Source organism: Condylura cristata, unplaced genomic scaffold (genome assembly GCF_000260355.1).
Source record: "Condylura cristata isolate star-nosed mole 26May11 unplaced genomic scaffold, ConCri1.0 scaffold00005, whole genome shotgun sequence".
In the NCBI taxonomy this organism is placed as follows: domain Eukaryota; kingdom Metazoa; phylum Chordata; class Mammalia; order Eulipotyphla; family Talpidae; genus Condylura; species Condylura cristata.
Window position 1 is genome coordinate 13,137,899 of NW_004567106.1, and position 20,509 is coordinate 13,158,407.

The window sequence follows — 20,509 nt, forward strand, 5'->3', positions numbered from 1 at the left end:
CTTATTAGCTTCACCAACCTCTCAGTACCATTGTAGTCTTATTCCACATTATGGTCTTGCTTATGTTCATAACTTGGAAGTCCTTTATACACCTCCACTCAACTGGTTCAAACTAAACTTGTTTCTTTCCTTCAAAAACCCCACCCTGCCTCCTGTATTTTCTGTCTCAGTAGACTGCTGTGCTGAAGTTCATTCCACCACCAATTAGAAATCCAACTGTCACCTCAAATCCCCTCCCTCTACATAGCCACTGAATCCTACTCATTCAACCACTGAATCCTACTCATTCTGCCACAGAAATAACCTCCCTACCTATGGTCCTTTTTACCCAAATGACTGCTGTCAGAGGGTAGGGCATCATTTTTGCTTCCTGGACTATTGATAGCTCTTCATATCCCAGCATCCAGCCTCCTCCACCTCCTATTTACCTTTCACACCACAACCAATGTTATTGCTTCTATGAACCAAATATGACTGTGTGACCCCATTTGCTTTAAAAATTCCTCTGCTTTCTCCTGACTGCATGGCTTATGGATGGGGTTCAAGCTCTTGAGCTTGACATTGAAATTGTTTATAATTAATCCTCAAATCAGTTATCCACTTTTAACACCCATTATTCTACCACACACACCTTAGGCTCCAATTAGACTGAATTTATTCTAGTTTCTTGAAATGCCATGTCACTTTGGAATCTCCCTTTGTTCACATATTCCCTCTTCTAGAAATACCCTTCCCTCTTCTCTTCCCTTAAACACTCCTAATTCTGAAAACTCAGCACACTGCTAGAACCCTTTAAGATCTTACATTAGTTTCCTCTGAAATTAAGTGGAGCAGCTTTTTCATAGTTCTGCTAAAGATCTTATTGCTTCTTGTACTTACCTATTTCCCTGACAGACTGTGATGTCTCTTGAGCAAGAGCAGTGTCTCAAGCAAGGGTCACCATCTAGCACAGCAGTAAAGATCTATACATACTGCTGGAATTCACCGATTATGAGAAGAGCTCAGTTTAAGCACCACTTGCTGGGTGATACCTGAGTTTGCTCTTGTTCAAGAAGCCTTTAAAAAGGTAGAGATATACAATTTTCTGTCTTTTTTTGAATAGAGCATAAGCATCTCAGTCTATGCCTGCAGACTATAGAACTCATTAGATTCCTGACTGTTCCTTGGTCCAACTGCAGATCTGAAAGTTTCTCAGGGCATTAATCCAATTAGACAGCCAAGTCCTGTGTGAATATTGTTACACAGACTCATAATGAATCTTTTGTGTCCATGAAGTCTTCATAAAATGACAGTGCCAGGACTTCTCTGAGCTCATAGGACAGGGGTTTGACTGCTGTGTGTCTGCTTGCTGGAGGCTGTCCATATGCCTCAGTTGTAACTTGGTGGAGAAGAGACTATTACATTACCAGTGACTATAGGAAGCCCTACAATTTTCAGCTAAAAGAACGTAATAGTAGCTTTTGATCTGATTGAGTCTGTGCCCAAAATGAGGACAGCTGCATGTGTCTCAGTACACTCTGGAGGTAGTTCTTTCATGCACACATAGTCAGAGAACTCTGAAACAGTGTCTACCTGGCATACACATACATGGATATGCTTCTGCTTGGGCCCCACTCTTGGCAGTAGAATTAGATGCTAAATGAACAAGAGCATGGCTTGAAGCATGGGAGAGTGGCAGGTTGAGCATGTGTGACATTGAAGAAACTTGAGAGTATGCAAAGTGGGTTACAGAAGCACAGATGAATGAGAGTTATGGTCTGGCATGCAAAGATATACAAAGCATGAGAAATGGGTGATTCAAATAGTGTACTTTAATTTGCTCAAGTTTCTATGATTAATTTTTCTGGGTCTAATAAGATATTTTTATAATATTTAGTAACTACTTATAAATTATGGATATATTTTAAAATCTCATATTCATTTTCATACATGCTAAGTCTATTTCAGAGCTAGATGTTGGAGAGAAAGTAGTAGTATTTAAATTTAAGCATGTAAAAAAATATATATCTCATCTAACACTACCAGATAACATGGTCTTTAATGTAGGCAGAATATACAATTTTAAACTCACAAATTAAGTAAGACAATTAATTTACTTACAGATTCAGAATTTTCTCCCTGGGGCTCTGGAGTGGATTCCCCGAGTTCTTCCCCTGACATCCCAAGTCCAGGTTGAAGTGGTGGTGAACCCAAAATTTGAACGAGGTAGGAATCAAAATCCTCACAAGTTTTTTTAAACAACTTTTGATTCAGGGTGTCTTTTGAAAAGGGAGACAGTATGAATAATGAATCACTACTTAAAACATATTTAAAGAGATCTTTTGCACTCTCACTAGAATAAACAACTTCCCATCACTTGAAATCAACTGCTTAGTGAACTAAGTTTTAAAATATTTTTATGTTATCTGTAAGAGGCGACCTAAAATAATTTTATCTGATAATAGTTGTTGACCCAAATACAATCGTGTAATTGTTTAACAGAGTTAGTTAGATAACTGCAACCTATTCTACTTTATTCTAATTTAAGGGTTATTCTTACCCATAAGTTGAGTCAGCAGTTACCTCTAGTGTTAGGGATAACAAGAGCCCAGCCAATTCTAAAACATGGCCCTCACGGGCTGCAACCAGTAGTAATTCCTTTGGCTAAAAAGATAAAGTTTTTCAATTATACAAATACAAATTTTCTCTTAATTGTGTTATCCTGGCCATTCTAACACATTTACAGCCTAGTGAGATTGAATTTATCATCAATCACTCACCAATCACCCAGCAGTGGTAATAAGAAAATGGGGCCCCAGGTTGGAAAACTGAAGAAAGGCAAAATAGGAAGTTGTAAGGTTCTAAGCATGGTACCCTGTCTTTAGGGTCAGCAGTGCTGATAGCCCAGGTGTACCAAGAGTGCTGTGAGGCAGGCAGGGCCTGTGCCAGGCTTCCTCAGGCCCCACAATGGAGCCAAACTGAAATCTGCAACCACATTAAGCATGAATTTTCCTTACTTTACAAGCTGGCCAGTTGTGAACCCAGCCAGATGAGTTTGTCAGTTTCCAATAACTGGAATTTATTGCATTGTAAAGCAACACTGAACATACATAGCTGGATCAGTCTGTCTTGGAATGTCTCATTAGGAAACATCAGCTCAGGTGTCAGACTGTCTATTCACCTTCACTATCTGCTCTTATAAAAACAGACTAGAACATCATCTGCTTTCATAAGAATGGAAATGAATCATTGCCACAATTGTGTTTCTCATGTCTATAGATGTCTATGACATTTTTCATTCATCATGTTCATGATTCCCTGAGTCTATGGTGATTTTCTGCTTTGGTGCTGGATGGTTTTATTGCTTAATTGAGTGAGTTAACTTTTTGGATAGTAATTAATCTTAGCAGTTCTCCCAGGTTCTTTCTTTCTATCCACATCCTTTGAAAATAGACTCCAGTTAAACAACTTCAATCTACATAATGTTTACTACAAATAAATAAAGATAAGAGATTGTATTTTGTAAGCTAGATGAGACTACCTTAGATTTTTTTGTTACCATAGTATCCTACTTTCTATTTTTGGTCAGAATTATCCAATGATGCTTGGAACAATAATGTAAATTCTTCTCCCATTGCTGAGTCTTACCTTGCAGGGTGATAAAGTCATCAAATTGATAAACATGCTCACTATCTGGATCAGTAGCAATTAGATTCATTTCTTTGTGGAACATTTCAAAATTGGGGTCATTCTTCTTCACCACCCCAATCACAAATATTTCCACCTTGTTGTCACTGGCGATCTTTACCACATGGGTCAGGTTGTTTTCATCACGTGTATCCATCTGCCCATCAGTGATGACAAGGGCCACCTTCTTTACACCTGGCCTTGCAGCCTCAAACATGTGGTTGGCTTCATGGAGAGCAGTAGCTGTATAGGTGCCTTCCCCTAGATACTGCATATTGTCCACAGCCAGTTTGAAGTCATCCTTGCTGGAAAACTGTGTCAAATGAGCTACTTTGTCCACCTTATGACTGTAGTTGATTATGCCAATGCGGGTTGTGGCAAGATCCAGAGCAACCTGATCAGTCAGAGTCTTCACAAAAGTTTTGATGATCTGGAAGTTCTCTGGCCCCACACTTTCTGAACTGTCAATCACAAACACCAGCTCTAGAGGTGCCTCTTTGCATTTGGGCCCACAACCTGAGAAGATGAAAGTTGAGGTAGAAACATTGCAGAAATGTCAGTCAAAATATCACCAACTAGAGCCCAATGGGGGGGGAGGGGAGAGGAAGATATAGAGGCAAGGCCTTGCTGGTGACCTTCCTTTTTAATGACTGTAAACCCAGTTCACAACTGTCTGCCTCCTGTTTTCTATACTTGGTTCCTCTTAAAATATAATATATTGTCAAGACACCCACACAGTTCAAAATATTATAGAGGATAAAATAATAAACACCTCTGTGCCAATTCCTTCATTAAAAATGAAAATATTAGAGCCAGCCTTTGTGTGCCTTTGTGTGCCCTCTTAATTATAGTCTTCTCTCTCTCCCTGAGATCATCACTATCCGAATTTTTAGTTTTTTTTTCATTCCACCATTCATATTTAACCTGAATCTGGAGGCTAACATTTCAGAATATTTCATATTCTTATATTCACGCATTGGCAGGGCCAATGGGGAAGAAGGTAATATTTCAAAGTAGTAGAAAGATTAGAGCCTTAATGCGTAAGAATAGGTGCCTCTTATTTGCACTTGTTTATGTCTCCAGCTCATCCACAAAGTTGACTAAAGTGACTTCTACTGTATCAGAACAGCTGTGCACACACACTATAAAACTCTTTAATGGGAAAGAGTCCAGAACACTGGTTAATAAGTAACTTCCACTTATGGTTTACCATTCGAAGCGGTAGTAAGAATTATCTGGTTTCCACCTAATTAATCATATCCTCATTTTGCCTAACCATATTGTAACAGAAAAAAACTCTAGGAAATCGTGAGCTATTTGTGTAGGGTTTCTGGAAATCAGAAGGTACATTTTAATTGAGCTGTTATCTTAGAAAGTGCTAGATTAATTCTTAAGGGGGAGGGGTGGGACTAAGCCATTTCTGATGCTCTGTGTATAGAAGGACAATTGTATTCCTGTTCCTGTTCATTCTACCATTTTCATTATTTCACTAATTTCTTGTCTTTTAGTTAATCTCTAACTTCTTCTCCCTGGTAATCTATTTTCAATCTAAAGTAGATATGTTAATAGCTGGGAAGTAAGATAACCTCCTGAACTATATCCTTTACGTTTGAAGTAGAATGTAGTTCAAGAAATAGTGCTCAGAACTTAATTCAGAGAGACTTCTTGTTTCAGGAAAAAACAAGCATAATAATCACCAGCAAGGCTGGATTAGAATATTATTTCCTCCCCCTGCAGTCATATTTAATTTGTTATGCTCTCCAAACTCAGGTAAGTGTCACTGAATATGCTGGGGGGCTGTGCTGATGAACAGGACCCCAACCTCAGAGGCCTCACAAGTCTTAACTACAAGCCAGGATTCCCACAGGCCACCCTATTGCTGCATTTGAGTTTTCCATTGACTTTTCAAATGGGCTTCAAATTTTCCCACTAACTATAGGCTTTACATCTTCTGGGGAGGCACTATCACAGCCTGCATGGGACAGAGTGGGGCTAGTGTTTTTTTCTCAATAGTCAAATCTTACCACATAATTCAAGAATAAGTTTGATAATTTCTTCTCTCTAAAGGAAAAAAGGAAAATATATTAACTGTATGATCACAGTAAGATTCCCCCCCCCCATAGTCATAAAGTATATGTCACGGTAATCAGCTGATTGTTATTACAGTCAGCACTGGACCATTGGATTTATCCTTCCACTGAAGAAAATAAATAGTACAGTGGTTAAAAGTTAGCTATCATAGATCATAACTGAACGCATTTGAGAGATGAAATGTAACCACTTAGATTTTTGACATTCATATTGCAGCTGCAACATTTATCGACTGTGACTGTGGACATTAGGTGACACAATGTCTGTGTCTCTGGCTTATGGTGCAGATTAAAGGAAATACTGCATACATACAGAGCTCTTAGCACATGGTCATCTTGTGCAAATATTACCTACAATGGCCTTCATATACACACTTTAAGCCATGGATGCAGAGCGTCCAAGACAGAGACTAAGGCCAAAGAGAAATTAATCTCTGCCATTTTCCCTTCTCTTTTTCTGTGGCAGCCTCTGACTTTTGTAAGTTTCCTAAAACTGTCACTTTGCATCTTCTATGAAATGTTCCCTTGTCGCTGAAGGCTCCTTCTCGTACCTACATCACATCTTCTCCATCTGAAGGGCTGGGATGAGCTGGGTAGGACAAGTAAAGCTGCCTGCACACTCCCCTGTCTGGCAGGTTTACAAATGACTTGGGTGAGACCAGAACAGGCAGGGTCTGTATTTGCCAAAAAAAGGTAGGTGAAAGGGATGATTAACTTATTTGTTGAAAGAGCAGAAGTCTGGAAGTCTGGAAAATCTCAATAGGAAAGGAAGAGAAGATAAAATTTAAGAGTTGCCAAAAAATAGTTAAAAGAAAAAAAAAATAAAAGAATTGGGGTAAAGGTCAACTAGGGTAAAGGCAACATAGCTAGTAACAAGGCTTAGCTGAAACATATTGAAGGAAAATTCAGGACATTTTAATTTTAACTTACTTTAATTACTTTTGTCTACTATAAACAAGTAAAAACCCACGTTTCTAAGTCGCTATTTAAAAAGAAGACACATGATATAATTAAATTTATATAAAATAAGGAAGTCAACAGTCTTTTTTTAAAAAAAAAAAAAAGAAAGAAAATAAACTCTTGCCATGCTTTAAAAATAAACCTGAGTCCCTCCCTGGTGGCGCAGTGGGTTAAAGTACTGCACTGAGAATCTAAAGCCACTTCCGTATGAGTTCGATTCCTGCCTGCCCTGAGGTGATCCACATGGCGTGACAGACCTCTCCTGACCCGCCCGCTGCTCCCTTCAGCAGTGTACTTCGTCCATCTGCCTGTTCTTCTCCCCGCTCTGTCTCTGGTGAATCCTCTCACCATCCCTACACCTCTGGCCTGTACTCCAGTTCCATATCCATAAATAAATAAAATCTTTAAAAACAAAACAAAACAAAAAAAACCCTGAAAACTAGAATGTGCCTGGGAAAAGAAAGTGTGTATGTTAATAGTATGTCTTTAGAAAGGAGAATTGTATGTATTTATATATTTATGTTTAGTTTACAAGTGGAAAAAATAAAATACACAAGTTCTATGATTATAGTTTTTCACTTAATACTATATCATAACAACTTTTCCATATTACTAAGTATTTTGAAAGACTTGATTAAAATCTGCACAGGGGCCCTTCCTGGTGGTTCAGTGGGTTAAAGCACAGCATTGTGAAGCTATCTCAGCCTAACAGCACAAGTTTGTTCCCTGGTCAGGGAGCTGACCCACATGGCATTGCAGACCTCTCCTGACCTACCCGCTGCTCTCCTCAGCAGTATATTTCAGTATATCTACCTGTTCTGCTCCCCACTCTGTCTCTGGTGAATCCTCTCACCCCCCACACACCTCTAGCCTGTAGCCCAGTTCTGTATGCATAAATAAATAAATCTTCAAAAAAAATAATCAGATGCACAACCATGATCTGGCTCTTGATGCTCACAGTCCAAACTGATTTTCAGGAAAATTGTAGAAACCAACTCTTCTAGAAACACTATGTAAGAAAACTTACTCTATTTTTGACACACTGTATTTGTTATTATTTTTATGTAATTTTCAGCTTTTGATAAAGCAAAAATATCTGACTTTTAAATTATACTTATTTGTTCTCTAGATTAAATGAGGCTAATTTAATTTCATGTGAACATTTCAATTTGCTCTTTTTTTTCTATTGGAATGTTTTCCTTATAAGAGCAATTTATACAAAAAAGTTGCATTTCATTCTTTTCAGTGTATTTCTATGACAAAGACAGGTTCAAGAGACTAGAAGTAGTTATTTTCTTTCTTCCTATTCTTTGCTTTTATGTGACTTAGAATAGTTTTATTCTTTCCACAAAAACTGCTGAATGAGAACTGGCTATCTGGAAACAATGGTGAAGACTTCCAAATTTATACCCTTTCAAGGATTCACAGTGTGGTAAGAGTATACCAATAACCAGATACCTTTATGCTTGCTGTTGGGTTGGAGTCAAGGAAATATGTTGGTGTGCCAGAAAGTCCAGAGGTCAGAGGAAAGGGAAGAGGCTGAGGTCAAGGAAGTAGATTCTGACTAGATTGGGGCGGGGTGTTGGGGAGGAAGAAGAGGAGTCCAGGCAGGGGACAAAGCACACAAATTAGAGAATATTACAGTGTTTCAGTAAATGTATGATTCACACAGATTCAAACAATGTCAATGTACAACTGGCTGTTGAAACAGGGCTAGCAACTGAGATTGTGTGGAATATAGCCTCTAATCCTTTTTTTAGCCAGTGTGTCACCTCCCCCATTTCTGAAACATATTGCTATGCTTATAATATAAAACCAGTATTTTTCATTCTCCATACAGTTTTACTGTGGTACTATATTTGTTTTTTTCAAACTGTGGACACCACCTTAAGTATAGCTGGCAAAGGACTATAGGTCCAAAATGGGACCTCTAACATATGGTTCTCCAGACACCCTGCAGTGCTGGTTAAGAGTAGTACTGATATGAAGGAGTCAAACATAGTGCCTGCAACAAACTTGATTCTCATTTCATGCAAATTCTCTTTACTTTCACTCCTCCCTACCTGTAAGTCCCTTTTTCTAGAATCTCAGCAGCCAAAGTGAGCAGAATGACAGCTCCATTTCTGAGCTCTTGATCTCTTGGTTAAAACTTACTTAATAGATAAAAGTTCATCATGTCCCCAGACATTACCACACTTTATTTTGTCTGCTCTGGAACACCATAACTACTTCTATGATAGCATATATCAAACTGTAGATGGATAGATCTGTAGATCCTTTCTTTGCCTTTCACTCCACTGTTCTGTGAACCCTTCAGTCAAGAGACATTTCTCATTTAAGTAACAAAGTAAGAAATAAGATTTAATTAAGGAATAAGTATAGAAACTTATCTCTACTATTTTCCCAATGCCTACCTCAGAGCCTGACTCCGAGCAAACACCCAGTGAATGTTGCTGAGGTGAATGAACAAATGAATGGATAAAGGAAACCTGTCCCTGTTGGATAGGGAGGGAGACGACAAATCTCTGCAGACCATTTCTCTGGTCATTTAACATAAACTCTCTCCCATTACTTTTGGGGGAGTTGCTTCACCCCTTGTAGGGATCTGTAGGTGTATGATAAGTGGTGGGGAACAAAGAAAAAAGGCAGATGGACCTTAAAACACACAGGCATTTCTGTGTCAAAGGTCTGGCTCTCAGATCTCACCTTTACCACTTGAACTTCCACCTGCCTCACACCTGGCTTTGCCCAGCTACAATCCAGGAAAATATCAGAAAAGAGGGAGAAAAAAAAATAGTCCATTGTTTCTCTTCCACTCTAGAGAGTGTAGTATCTTCAAAACAGAAATTAAATGAAGAATGAGATGTCATTATAGATGTTTTACAGTTCCCTGACCTAAGGAATTAAGTGTTTTGGTTTACAGTGGTGTGGGAAGAATAGAGACAAGTTTGTAAATGCTTCCCACTGTTTGTGGAAGAAGACATTGTGCACAGAGCATGCCCTAGATGAACTAATTCAGGAAAAAGTGTCTTCATTCTGAAATGCAAAGGAGCACATAAAATAAAAAGTCATTTGGTCATTTGGCTTATTTTAAAAAGGTGCTTAAAATAATAAGTCTATACAAATGTTTAACTTACTCAAACATCTCCTTGTTACCATTACCAGGGGTCAGAGAGGAATATTAGCACATGTCCACCAGAAGGGTAGATAAGGGCTGTCTGGGCTTATTCCTTCCTCACACTGAGATTCAGTTACCTCAGGCTTCTAGGGCAGCACCTGACTTGTACCACAGCAGTGTTATTCAAACAGCAACTAGAATTCTGCATCAGAAGAATTCTGACTTCTAAAGATGAAACAAAAATGCAGTAATTTGGCCAGCACAAACCCCTCAATTACCCTCAGGACTGATACTCACTGTGAGTCCCAGGTCTCCTTTTGGTCCTTGTAATCCCTATTTAGTGGAAGAAGAGTAAAAGTCACTATAGGTTGAAACCAGTTAATTCATGAAATTACCGTAAGACTTCAAAAATCATTTCTTGCCTGTGCTCCAGGAGTTCCAGGCTCTCCTATTTCTCCTTTATCACCTTTCTTCCCCACACTGCCACGTTCTCCATGCTCTCCCTTCATCAAAGAGTAAGCAAATAGATTTAAAACGTGAACATTAAAGTCAAATAAAAAAACTCTTAAAGTTTTGTTTACTTGCAACTGTTATCTTTTATATATATATGTATATATATATATATATATTTAAGATTTATTTATTTATACAGAACTGGGGTACAGGCCAGAGATGTGGAGGGTGACAGGATTCACTGGAACAGAGTAGGGAGCAGAACAGGCAGATCGATGAAGTACACTGCTGAGGGGAGCAGCGGGCGGGTCAGGAGAGGTCTGCCACACCATGTGGATTTTCTCCAGGGCAGGTGGGGATCGAATTCATGAGGAAGTGGCATAAGCTTCTTAGTGCAGTGCTTTAACCCGCTGCGCCACCAGGGAGGGCCCTCAAGTGTTATCTTTTTAACTTATGGTTCTTGTTGATCTAAATATACTGTGAGGGGGGAAAATTGAATATTTTATTGACATTCCTCAGATAACAAAAGACATTGGTTCTGAAGCAGAGCTCTCAAGATGAAGCGACCTGGAGAAACCATGGGTTCAGCTCTCTGTCTACAGGAAGTTCAACTATTAGATAACTTTACACCTGCAGTATTGGATTATCTTCTCTATAGTATGTTGCCTAGATTTACTCCATATCAACTACTACTTAACAATTCACTTTCAGATGGATATTTTTTTCCCTTTGAGAGTTGCAAGAAGAGAGAGCACACTTCCAAAGTCACAATTATCTGTTGATAACCTAAGCCTAAGCATTTCTCTAAGGTTCTGCTGTACTTACCTTCTGGCCTGGGAGACCTCGGCCCATCATGCCCTTTATCCCTGGAAAGCCTTGAGGTCCTTGTTCCCCCTAGACATGATAAGATAAAATGATGTTCCCATCAATTTCTCAAGATAAGTCAGAATATTCTTTGGGTCAGGAAACATATTAATTTCTAAGCTGCAATATAGCACTACCTAATTTGGCGGGGGGAGTACATGCCAGACATTCAATGCTTTGTCAGTATGTTTAACCTGAGGTAGAAGTGAGGGAGCTGGTTCATAGCATTTGCCTATTTCTGTGTTAAAAATACTTCCAGTTTCTAAGGACTAAGTGACAAATCACAAGTAACTGGTTTTCAATTATGATATTGATGGTGATTTTTATAATTTTATAGGCAAATTTTATATAGAAAAAGACACCTATTTACCACCAAATTAAAAAATGAAACTGTTCAGAATTAATTGAAAACACCAATGTACTCCCACAATCTCATTTCCCCTATGGACAATGAGAACTGCTATCTAAAGTTAATATGTATAACTCATATTAATATTTCCAGACTTTAACTACATACATATTTTAAAACAATCCACAATATTATTTTAATATTGAAAACTTAAATGATATATTGATATCTAAATTCTGTCTTAAATCTCTACATTATTTGAAATTTATCTGTGTACATATACATAGTGCTAATTTGTTAATTTTCTTTGCTGTATAGTATTCCAATGAACACATACATATCATTATCCTAGTGATAGGCTAGGATTTAAGCTATTTGTATACTTACAAATATATATCTTTATTGATATTTGTAACACACATATACCTTTGCTCTCATCCCTAGGAAAGAGCACTTTTATTAAAACAACTCTAATACCAAAGAGAACAAAAAGAAATGAATGTAACTGAGGTGTAGCTCATCAAAGGGAAATTCTTAGCCCCCTTTGCACTTGATCCTAACCCTGTACAGAAAACTGACAAGGTCAAACTCTGAGTCCTTTTAATCTCTGCCATGTATTTATTTCTAAATGGATGCAAAATGAGGGGTTAGAATATGGTCTCATGAATTCAGTTTTAAAGGGCCGACAAATCCTTTACAGTAGTCAGATTGCAGAGAGCTCAGTCACAGGATGTCTTCTTTACTCTGGTGTCTCATGAACCATGCACACCACACAACAGAGAGGCCCACTACAGATGTTTATATGCACGGATGTCTCAGGCCTATTAGGAAATTCATTCCTAAAGAAGGAGTTTCTCTTTATTAGTTGCTTAGTTAGAAGAAATAGACAAGGGTCATGGGTCTCCTTTATTCAGTTTATAGTCAAGAGAGAATAATTTTTTCCCAGCAGAAAACCTGATGGTTTAGGGAACCCTAAACCTTACATAAGGATTGGCACCAGTTAAGTAAGCCTGAAATAGTGTACTGACATCAGGTTATAAACTGGCAGAGGAGGAGAAAAGTCTGCTCTCTTTCCAAAGATTGCATTGCTAATACAGATGCAATAAAAAGACATAGATGGGAATGTATGGATAACATAGATTAACCTCATTTCACTTACTGAAAAACACATTTTTAATAAGACTGGATCTGTAGCCTTATCTAAAGAAGGAGAGAAGGGTCTGCCAAGGTACAGATCAGAATTCAGCTTGGGCCAGCCTGCAGAGTGATATGAAGGACAGTAAGAAGATACCTGCCTGAGATTTAAAAGAATTTAAAAACATAAATGTAGTTAATATAGGAGGAGATATCCAAAATATGCTTATGACTAACAAGCTGCCTTTAAGATATGACACAGTATCCTACAAAGTTAAAAGTTACTGTGGCTTCATTGTCATGCCTTGAGGGAAAAAGCCCAGAGTAGTCAATTATCAAGTTAGTTCCAGCTCCCTATTCAGAAATGTCTTTTGCATTACTTTAATATAGACATTTTATATGTAATTGTTGTTCCAGGCAGCTGGGTTTTTCCATAATGAATATAATTTCTTGTAATCATCAGTTTCCCTTCAGAATACTTGAAGGCTTCCTATAATTTCCTAATGTGGTTAAGAGCCTTTAGCAAGTAAGTCCATGGTTTAGCTTGGCAGAGGTGAATGTTTATATCCAATCAGAGTTTTTTTTTTTGTTTTCCTTACAAGACTCAAGGAAATGATATGATAGTCAATGATTTCAGCTTGGGTCAGAAGCAACTGCAGGAAAGAACCTGTCTATCGAAGGTATAATTAAATCCAAATTTCAAACCCAGTTACTTTACCACTAGATCTCACTCTTAGATCTGTCCTGCTACAGTTTTAATTGTTTAGATGACTGCTTAGCTTCTGGGTTAGTACATGACACTTAAATATTTTAGTAGATTTTTTTTATTACCAATACATAAGAAAACAGTAGTTTTTCTTTCCAAATTTTTTTTTTCATTTCAGTAAAGTACAATAAGACAAAAAATTCAAATTTGCAGTTGATCAAAAAACATTAAGTGAATGTACGCCTTCACTTGTAAAGAAGAACATGAAAAATAAGTTGGCTTGATATTTAAAACAACTACCAAAAATCCTAACTAGTCTATAAAATCACAGTTTCTTTGTATCCTTCAGAGAGTTGTGGTTGCAGGGCAACCAGCTAACTCAGAATTTTAAGAAAATATAGGCTCCTCCAAGGAGAGACAGGACACGAATGTGCATTTAAATGCTGGATACACCAGATGTCACACAAGCTGGTAGGGAAGATTCAGCTAAAATTCTTATCCAACAAACAAAAACCAATTCCCAGGAGCTTCCGGCACAAGGGGAATCCATAGCCACTCACTGATTCTTCTCCAGAGACCTCACCAATGTTCCAGAGGAAGACTGGGGATGAGGAGTCCAGATGCTTTCCTAGTGGTAAAGACCAGGGGGAAAGGAGTAGTAGCCCTTGAGGAAAAAGCATGAAGCTGGAAGCTGCTAAGTAAACGCTGCAATAGAACAAAATCTTAAGCTGTTAGAAGAACGGCCAGTGCTTTTACTTTGAGGGCAAAGATGATCACCCATGATAACTGGGTAATGAAAATAAATAAAACTTGCAGGAATAAATCCTGAGTCCCCAAACTTCAGAGATGATGCCCTACTCCTGATTAGAAACCGTCCTCAACCTAGACCATTAGAGCTGCTGCTTTTTCTTTTTAGTTTGTATACTGTTTTCTTTCTTTTTAAATATATTATATCATTCTTCATTTTTGTACAATGTATGATTTCCCCAAGAAAGTCCCACAACCAATTCCCCTGTGCACCATCACCATAGTCCCTTGTGCTCTTCCCACTCCTGTCCTGATCCTTCTCTTTTCTCTCCTACAGAACATCTCTGATCTATAGTTGTCTGATGATTTTGATTTTTACTTTATTATAGTTACCTCTCCCTCACCCTGATTGCATATTTATTTTTTCTACATTACTCCTATAAGTGAAAGCATTCATATTTTTCTTTTTCTTTCTGCCTCATTTCACTGAGCATAATCCCTTCCAGCTCCATCTATGTTGCTGTGAATGGCATGAGCTTATCTTTCTTGATTGCTGACTATATTCCCTTGTGTACTATACCACATCTTCTTCATCCATTCATCTAGTTTGGGGCATTAAGTTTGCTTCCATAGCTTACCTATTGTAAATTGTGCTTTAATAAACAATGGGGTGCAGGTATCCTGTGTCCTTTGTGCAGATTCCTAGGAGTGGAATTGCTGGATCACATGGAAGCTCCATTTTTATTAGTTTGAGGAAATGTCAAACTATTTTCCATAGTGGTTGGACCAGCTTAGACTATTAGAAGCTTTTTAAGCATTTTCTAGATATTGTGGAGCTATACCAACAACAACAACAAAAAGGTGATTTTTACTGTATAAATAATCCTTTTTTTTTAAAAATGATTATTTATTCTTATAGAACTGAGGTACAAGCCAGAGGTGCAAGGATGGTGAGATGCTTCACCAGAGACAGAGTAGGCAGCAGAACAAGCAGAATGATGATGCACACTGCTGAGGGGAGCAGCAGGTGGATCAGGAGAGGTCTGCCACACAATGTGGATCACCTCCGGAGCCAGGGATCAAACTCGCACTGAAGCGGCTGTGGCTAGCTTGCAGGGCTGTGTCCTAACCTGTTGCACCACCCAATATTCCTTTTTTAAAGAATGGAAAAATTAATTAAAAAGAATTAATGGAGCACTTGGCAAAATGAAGAATGCCTGCAAATTAAATAGTAGTAAATTAGTGATACTTTCTTAGTCAAATTTATAAATGTTACTATATTATATAGTAAAATTTTGATTTTATGAAAACTAGTAAAGTATTTTGGGGTAGAGGAACATTCTAGATGCAAGTACCTTAAATATTTCAGAAAAATAATGTGTGTCTATGTACACACACCTATGAGTTAATGTCAACATTTAACAAATCTGAATAAAGACTATACAGGAATTAACTCTTTGGGATAATCTCTTTTGAAAATCTAAAACCATTTTGAAATAAAAGTTTAAAACTTAAAATAATATATAATGTGAATTAACACACTGATTCAACTACCAACCTGTGGGAGCAGGTGCTCTATCAACCCAAAGTTTGGGTAGCTGGAGGTCAAACAACAAACACTGAGTCATGTAAAGCAATATCACAGTGGTGGATTTCTCCCTACCAGAGGCAACTGCTCCTTGAATTAACAAAGCTTACATTGTTAGCAGAAGCCTATTTCCCTCGGGTTCTAATAGTTTAAAGTGGTCCAACCACTAAAGAAAGTAGTTTGAAGGTTCCTCAAACTACTAAAAATGGGGCGTCTATATAAAGACCAACAGTGGGTTTTTTAAACCAGTTTGTCCCACTGAGACACACCAGTTTACCAGCCTGATATTGGTTATCTACCACCGTACTGTGACACTCACCTGCATAGGGATGAGAAAAATTCGAATAGAGAACGGGGGACCCAGAGCTACACAGCCAGAAAGGGAACCCTTAACTATGGTATTAGCTGGTCTGTTGAAGTTAGTGCCTACCAAGTTCCCCCTGTCATCTCCTCAGCGTTAATAGAGATTGTTATTTAGAACATAGAAATAATTATTTCACATTTACAAAATAGCACTAGGAAAGTCTCTCTTTAGGAAGGAAAAATATTTAGTTGTTCTGAGGTGTCAGGACTTATCCATTGCCTGAGTTGAAATGTGGGAGATGAATAGAAAGCCAGCTATGACATCTGAATGTGGCCTCAAACCCAAGCTCACATCAATCAAAAGGTCACCATTTTATTTTTTATCTTTATACCCTTGTAATTTTATTACTGAGTTGCAATCTTCCTTTTCCATTTGTTGTCAACAGAAAAAGTCCCCAAAGTTTGGAAACCTGGAGGCTAAACAACATCAAAGCAACCTAAAACAATATCACAATGGTGGTTTTTTTATTTTTCTTTATTGAGTTGCTGTCTTCCTTATCATTTTCCATTTCTTGCCAAGAGAAAAACAGCTAAAGTCAGTAATTATAAAAGGCATTCAATCCCCGGTATTTCAAGTTCAACCAGAAGCTGACAGTGATTAATGTATTGATAATTAGCTATCCAGGGAATTATAAATTTTGAAAGAGGGGAGTTAAAGCTTATTGAAGTGGCCTTTTGCCAGCTTTAGTAAAGAAACTAGCATTGTATTAAGATGTTGAGTTAGCAAAATGTAATCACCTGCCTGAGTAGTCATCTAGTTTTGGCCTAAATAGGCATTATTTTCTAATCCTCTGTGGGAGAGACTATTTGCCTTACAAGGAAAGTATTATCATCCCAGAGGCTACAGAGCAGTATACTTGACTGTAGATAGAAGGTGCTTATCAGAGATCACTAGAACCCAATATTTTCATTTTCAACAGTAATGCTTTGCTTTGAACAGTGATTCTCTGTCCCCAATGTAAAGTTGACAATTCCTCTAAACAAAGACATTACTGATTTTCACTCCTCTGTTCTATTTTGAAGTAGAAGTTGAAGCCAGGCAGTTTCTTCCATCCTTCACATGATTATTAAGAACTTCCAGTTTCTTAAAATCCTTTCTTTTGTGGAGTTGAATTCCTCTTCACATTTTGATATATCAACAGTCACTGGTGGGAGCTAAGACAATCTAATGCTTGTTCAATAAAGCAGCCCAACTGGTATATTACTTTGCCTTTGGAATATACAGCAGGTCCTCAAGTGACATTGTTTTTTCCAACATCATTTCAACGTAATATTGGTGAGAAAAAAGAAATTATGGTCAAGTTGAATAAAATGATATCATTCAGGGACTTAGTTTTGTTGTACCTCATTTTACTTCAAGTTGCAGCTTGCAAGCACTTACTGACAGCAGGAGGTGAGAACTTATGGTAGCTGGAGACTGGAAGAAGGGTATGAGGCACTAGGGAGAAATCCAACAAATCCATCCTTTCTAAACTTGCCCTGATTCAGACCCACATCAACTGTTGACTAAATTATCACCATAGTGTATTAAACCACTTTCCCACTGAGCCCATACCCAACATACCGGAGATTCTCAAGTGTGGGGCAGGAGAAAGAAATGGTACAAGATACTCAGAATGCAAGGGGAGGAGGATATTTCCAACTGGGCATCCGATCACCTACCCCCACACCATTATCTAAAAGAAACAGTGAGAGCAGCTGCTGATGGAATGTTCTGGACATGTGAAAGGTGTGGAGGCAGAAGAATGGAAGCACTGCCCTGAGCTATAATATGTAACCGCTCCACTGATCCTACCACTTCTGTCCTGACCCAAGAGAAAGGAAAGCATATTTTTAAAAACTTGTATGCCAATGTTCACAACAGATTTATTTATGCTTTCCTAAAGGTGTAAGTAATCCAAATGCTCATTAATAGAGAAATGGAAAAATAAAATGTGATACAGCCATATAAGAAAATTACTATTTGGCCATAAACAGGATATTCTAATACAACATGGGTGACCTCTGATAACATTATGCTAAGTGAAAGAAGCCAAATAGATCTAAGATTATCTATTGTATAATCCCATTTGTAAGAAATGTCCATAACAGGTAACTCCATGGAAATGAAAGTAGATTAGTGTTTATCAGGGTTTAGAGGTTGGCTAAGAAGCGAATAGGGAGTGATGGATACAGGGTATGGGTATTTAAGGAGGAATAACAATGTCCTAAAATAAGTGTTGTTAGTTGTACAATGCTGAAAATACTAAAATATCCTTGTATTTTTGTGAATTATATTGTCATAAAATTTTACTTGAAACAAACACTTCCAGGGCTTTTTATAATCAGAACTATGGCTCATGAATTCTGCTGTACATCAGAAATATTTCTAGAGCATGTTTGAACAAGGACTGCTGGCCTCTTCTTCAGAGTTTTAGATTCAGTTGGTCTGGGTTGGGTCCAAGAATGTGCATGCCTTACAGGTTCCTTGGAGAAGCTAATGTTGCTAGTCAGGAACCAGTTTGAGTGGCAGCTCTTCAACTTAGCCAGAAAGTCCCCTCACAATCTGGCTATGCCTGTTTTGCAGTTTTATCTCAACCTTAATTCATATAGGTCTGTTTCTAGATTCCCCCACATTCTGGCCACATATTTATTATGCATCCATTTATCCCTAAGGTCTAGCCCAGAGCAGATACTCAATTAATGCTTTCTGGACCAGTGATTGGGGCCAGACCACAGTAGTATGTAACCCTTACTCACAAATCAGTAACTAGTTTCTAAAGCTGATGCTCCCCCTTTGTCAACAGCCCTTGGGACAGGGGTCATAAAGAAAATGGAATGAAAAAGGCAAACAGTATTCATGAAGTACAAACCTAGATGTTCCAAATATACTAAAATATATCAGCCATGCCTCTCGGGCATGTAGCCCAAGGGAAGATTCTAATCAGAGTTTAACCAGCCAATGTTCCACAGGCTTGCAAAACACCAAGAGAAAAGGAACAGTGAGAGTCTTTCCTATTAACAAAAACAACACAGTGCAGCAGAAAACTTTATCCATCAGCAGAAGGTAGCAAGCAGCTCCAACTGTCAAAATGTATGGGTCTTCATGACCATACATTTAGGTGTGAAGACTAATAAAAATCATTGTTTAGTTTATCACCATATGATACTAAGGAAGGGAAAAGTTGTTTAGACAGTATGTTACATGTTTAATTGTAGCAAAAAGAATACACAAATGTGACATTTAGCCATGTCTTCTCTTCTGCCGAAATGATTTCCTGTCAGTAAATTTGTGAGACCTGTCAATTGCGTGGTAACTAAATAACAGACAAGGGATGGATCTCCCCAACTCTTCAACCGGGAAGTTCCTTCACCACAGAATAACCCCTACACCTATGAGAGTGTCTTTGCTGTACCAACTCTTTCAATCTGGCCTCCAGCCACCATGCACTCTTTTCCTACTCCCTCTACCTTCCTTCCCCAGGTAGGAACACTGGGGACATCAATGACACCAACATCAAAAACCATCATGGAAATGCACTGCTTTTAAATTCTTGTATTTGAGATGTGAATCACAGAATATGCTTCTGAATTATTCTCTTAATTTGATCATCTCTCAAAAAGAATTATAGCTATGGAAGAACCATGGCATCCTATAAGCTGGTTATTCTCTTCAAGGAATTAAAAGCAAAAGAAGACTAACAGAGCCCTCTTTGAGGAACCATCAATCCCTCTGAAGCAATCCACAACCACTACAGTTTTCATTCACAGGCCAGGGAGCAGATCCTTATGGTATGGCAGATACCTCCTGTCTTGCCCGCTGCTCTCCTCAGCAGTATGTTTCAGTCAATCTGTCTGTTCTCCCCACTCTGTCTCTGGTGAATTCTCTCACCCCACTCATCTCTGACCAGTACCCCAGCTCAATAAATCTTTTTTTTCGAAAAAGAAGAAGACTTTTCTCTCTCAGAGAGTGTCTTTCCCAGAGGAGTCACAATATATGTCTCTTTTCGAGAGAATTAAAATGTAATAAATATGAAGTCCTATGAATTCCGTATTCTCTTTAAAAAACAACAGCTATGTGCAGTGAGTCTATTGGCTAACACAATGAGTCAATTACAGAAGGACAAATATTGCCCAGTTGCAACTAGCTAATTAAAATAGATTCATAGAAGCAGAGAATTCATATATTAGGACTTTATATATATAATATAGGAGTGTATATATATGTGTGTGTGTATAGCCCAGGTGCGCGAGCGTGTGTGTGTGTGTAGTAATTTACAAATTGGGATTTTCCTCATTTTCATTAAAGACAGATATTTTGACATTTCATTCCCAAAATTTCACTGGACATCTTGGAGCCTGTGGCATTAGGAACCCAAAACACTATGCTGTAAAGTTCAGTTCAGTACCACCCACAGAATATGGAAATAGCCTGGGGTAACCAAAGTGTAGGTCCAACTCTGATGATGAGCGCATTGGAAAGAAACACAAT

At 38.1% G+C, this 20,509-nt stretch overlaps 1 protein-coding gene across 5 annotated transcripts in view; it reads right to left on the minus strand.

Moving 5' to 3' along the window:
- COL28A1 (collagen, type XXVIII, alpha 1) overlaps window positions 1-20,509 on the minus strand; it is a 140,647-nt gene that overhangs the window by 16,628 nt on the left and 103,510 nt on the right. For 2 of the 5 annotated variants that reach the window (XM_012720909.1, XM_012720910.1), the window contains exons 28-34: window positions 11,113-11,181; window positions 10,257-10,337; window positions 10,132-10,167; window positions 5,691-5,727; window positions 3,628-4,182; window positions 2,760-2,807; window positions 2,101-2,258 (exon numbers count right to left, since the gene is read on the minus strand). In XM_012720909.1, the coding sequence (XP_012576363.1) occupies window positions 2,101-2,258; window positions 2,760-2,807; window positions 3,628-4,182; window positions 5,691-5,727; window positions 10,132-10,167; window positions 10,257-10,337; window positions 11,113-11,181 (984 nt within the window). The other 3 variants (XR_001145085.1, XM_012720911.1, XM_012720912.1) reach the window with 3 other exon arrangements.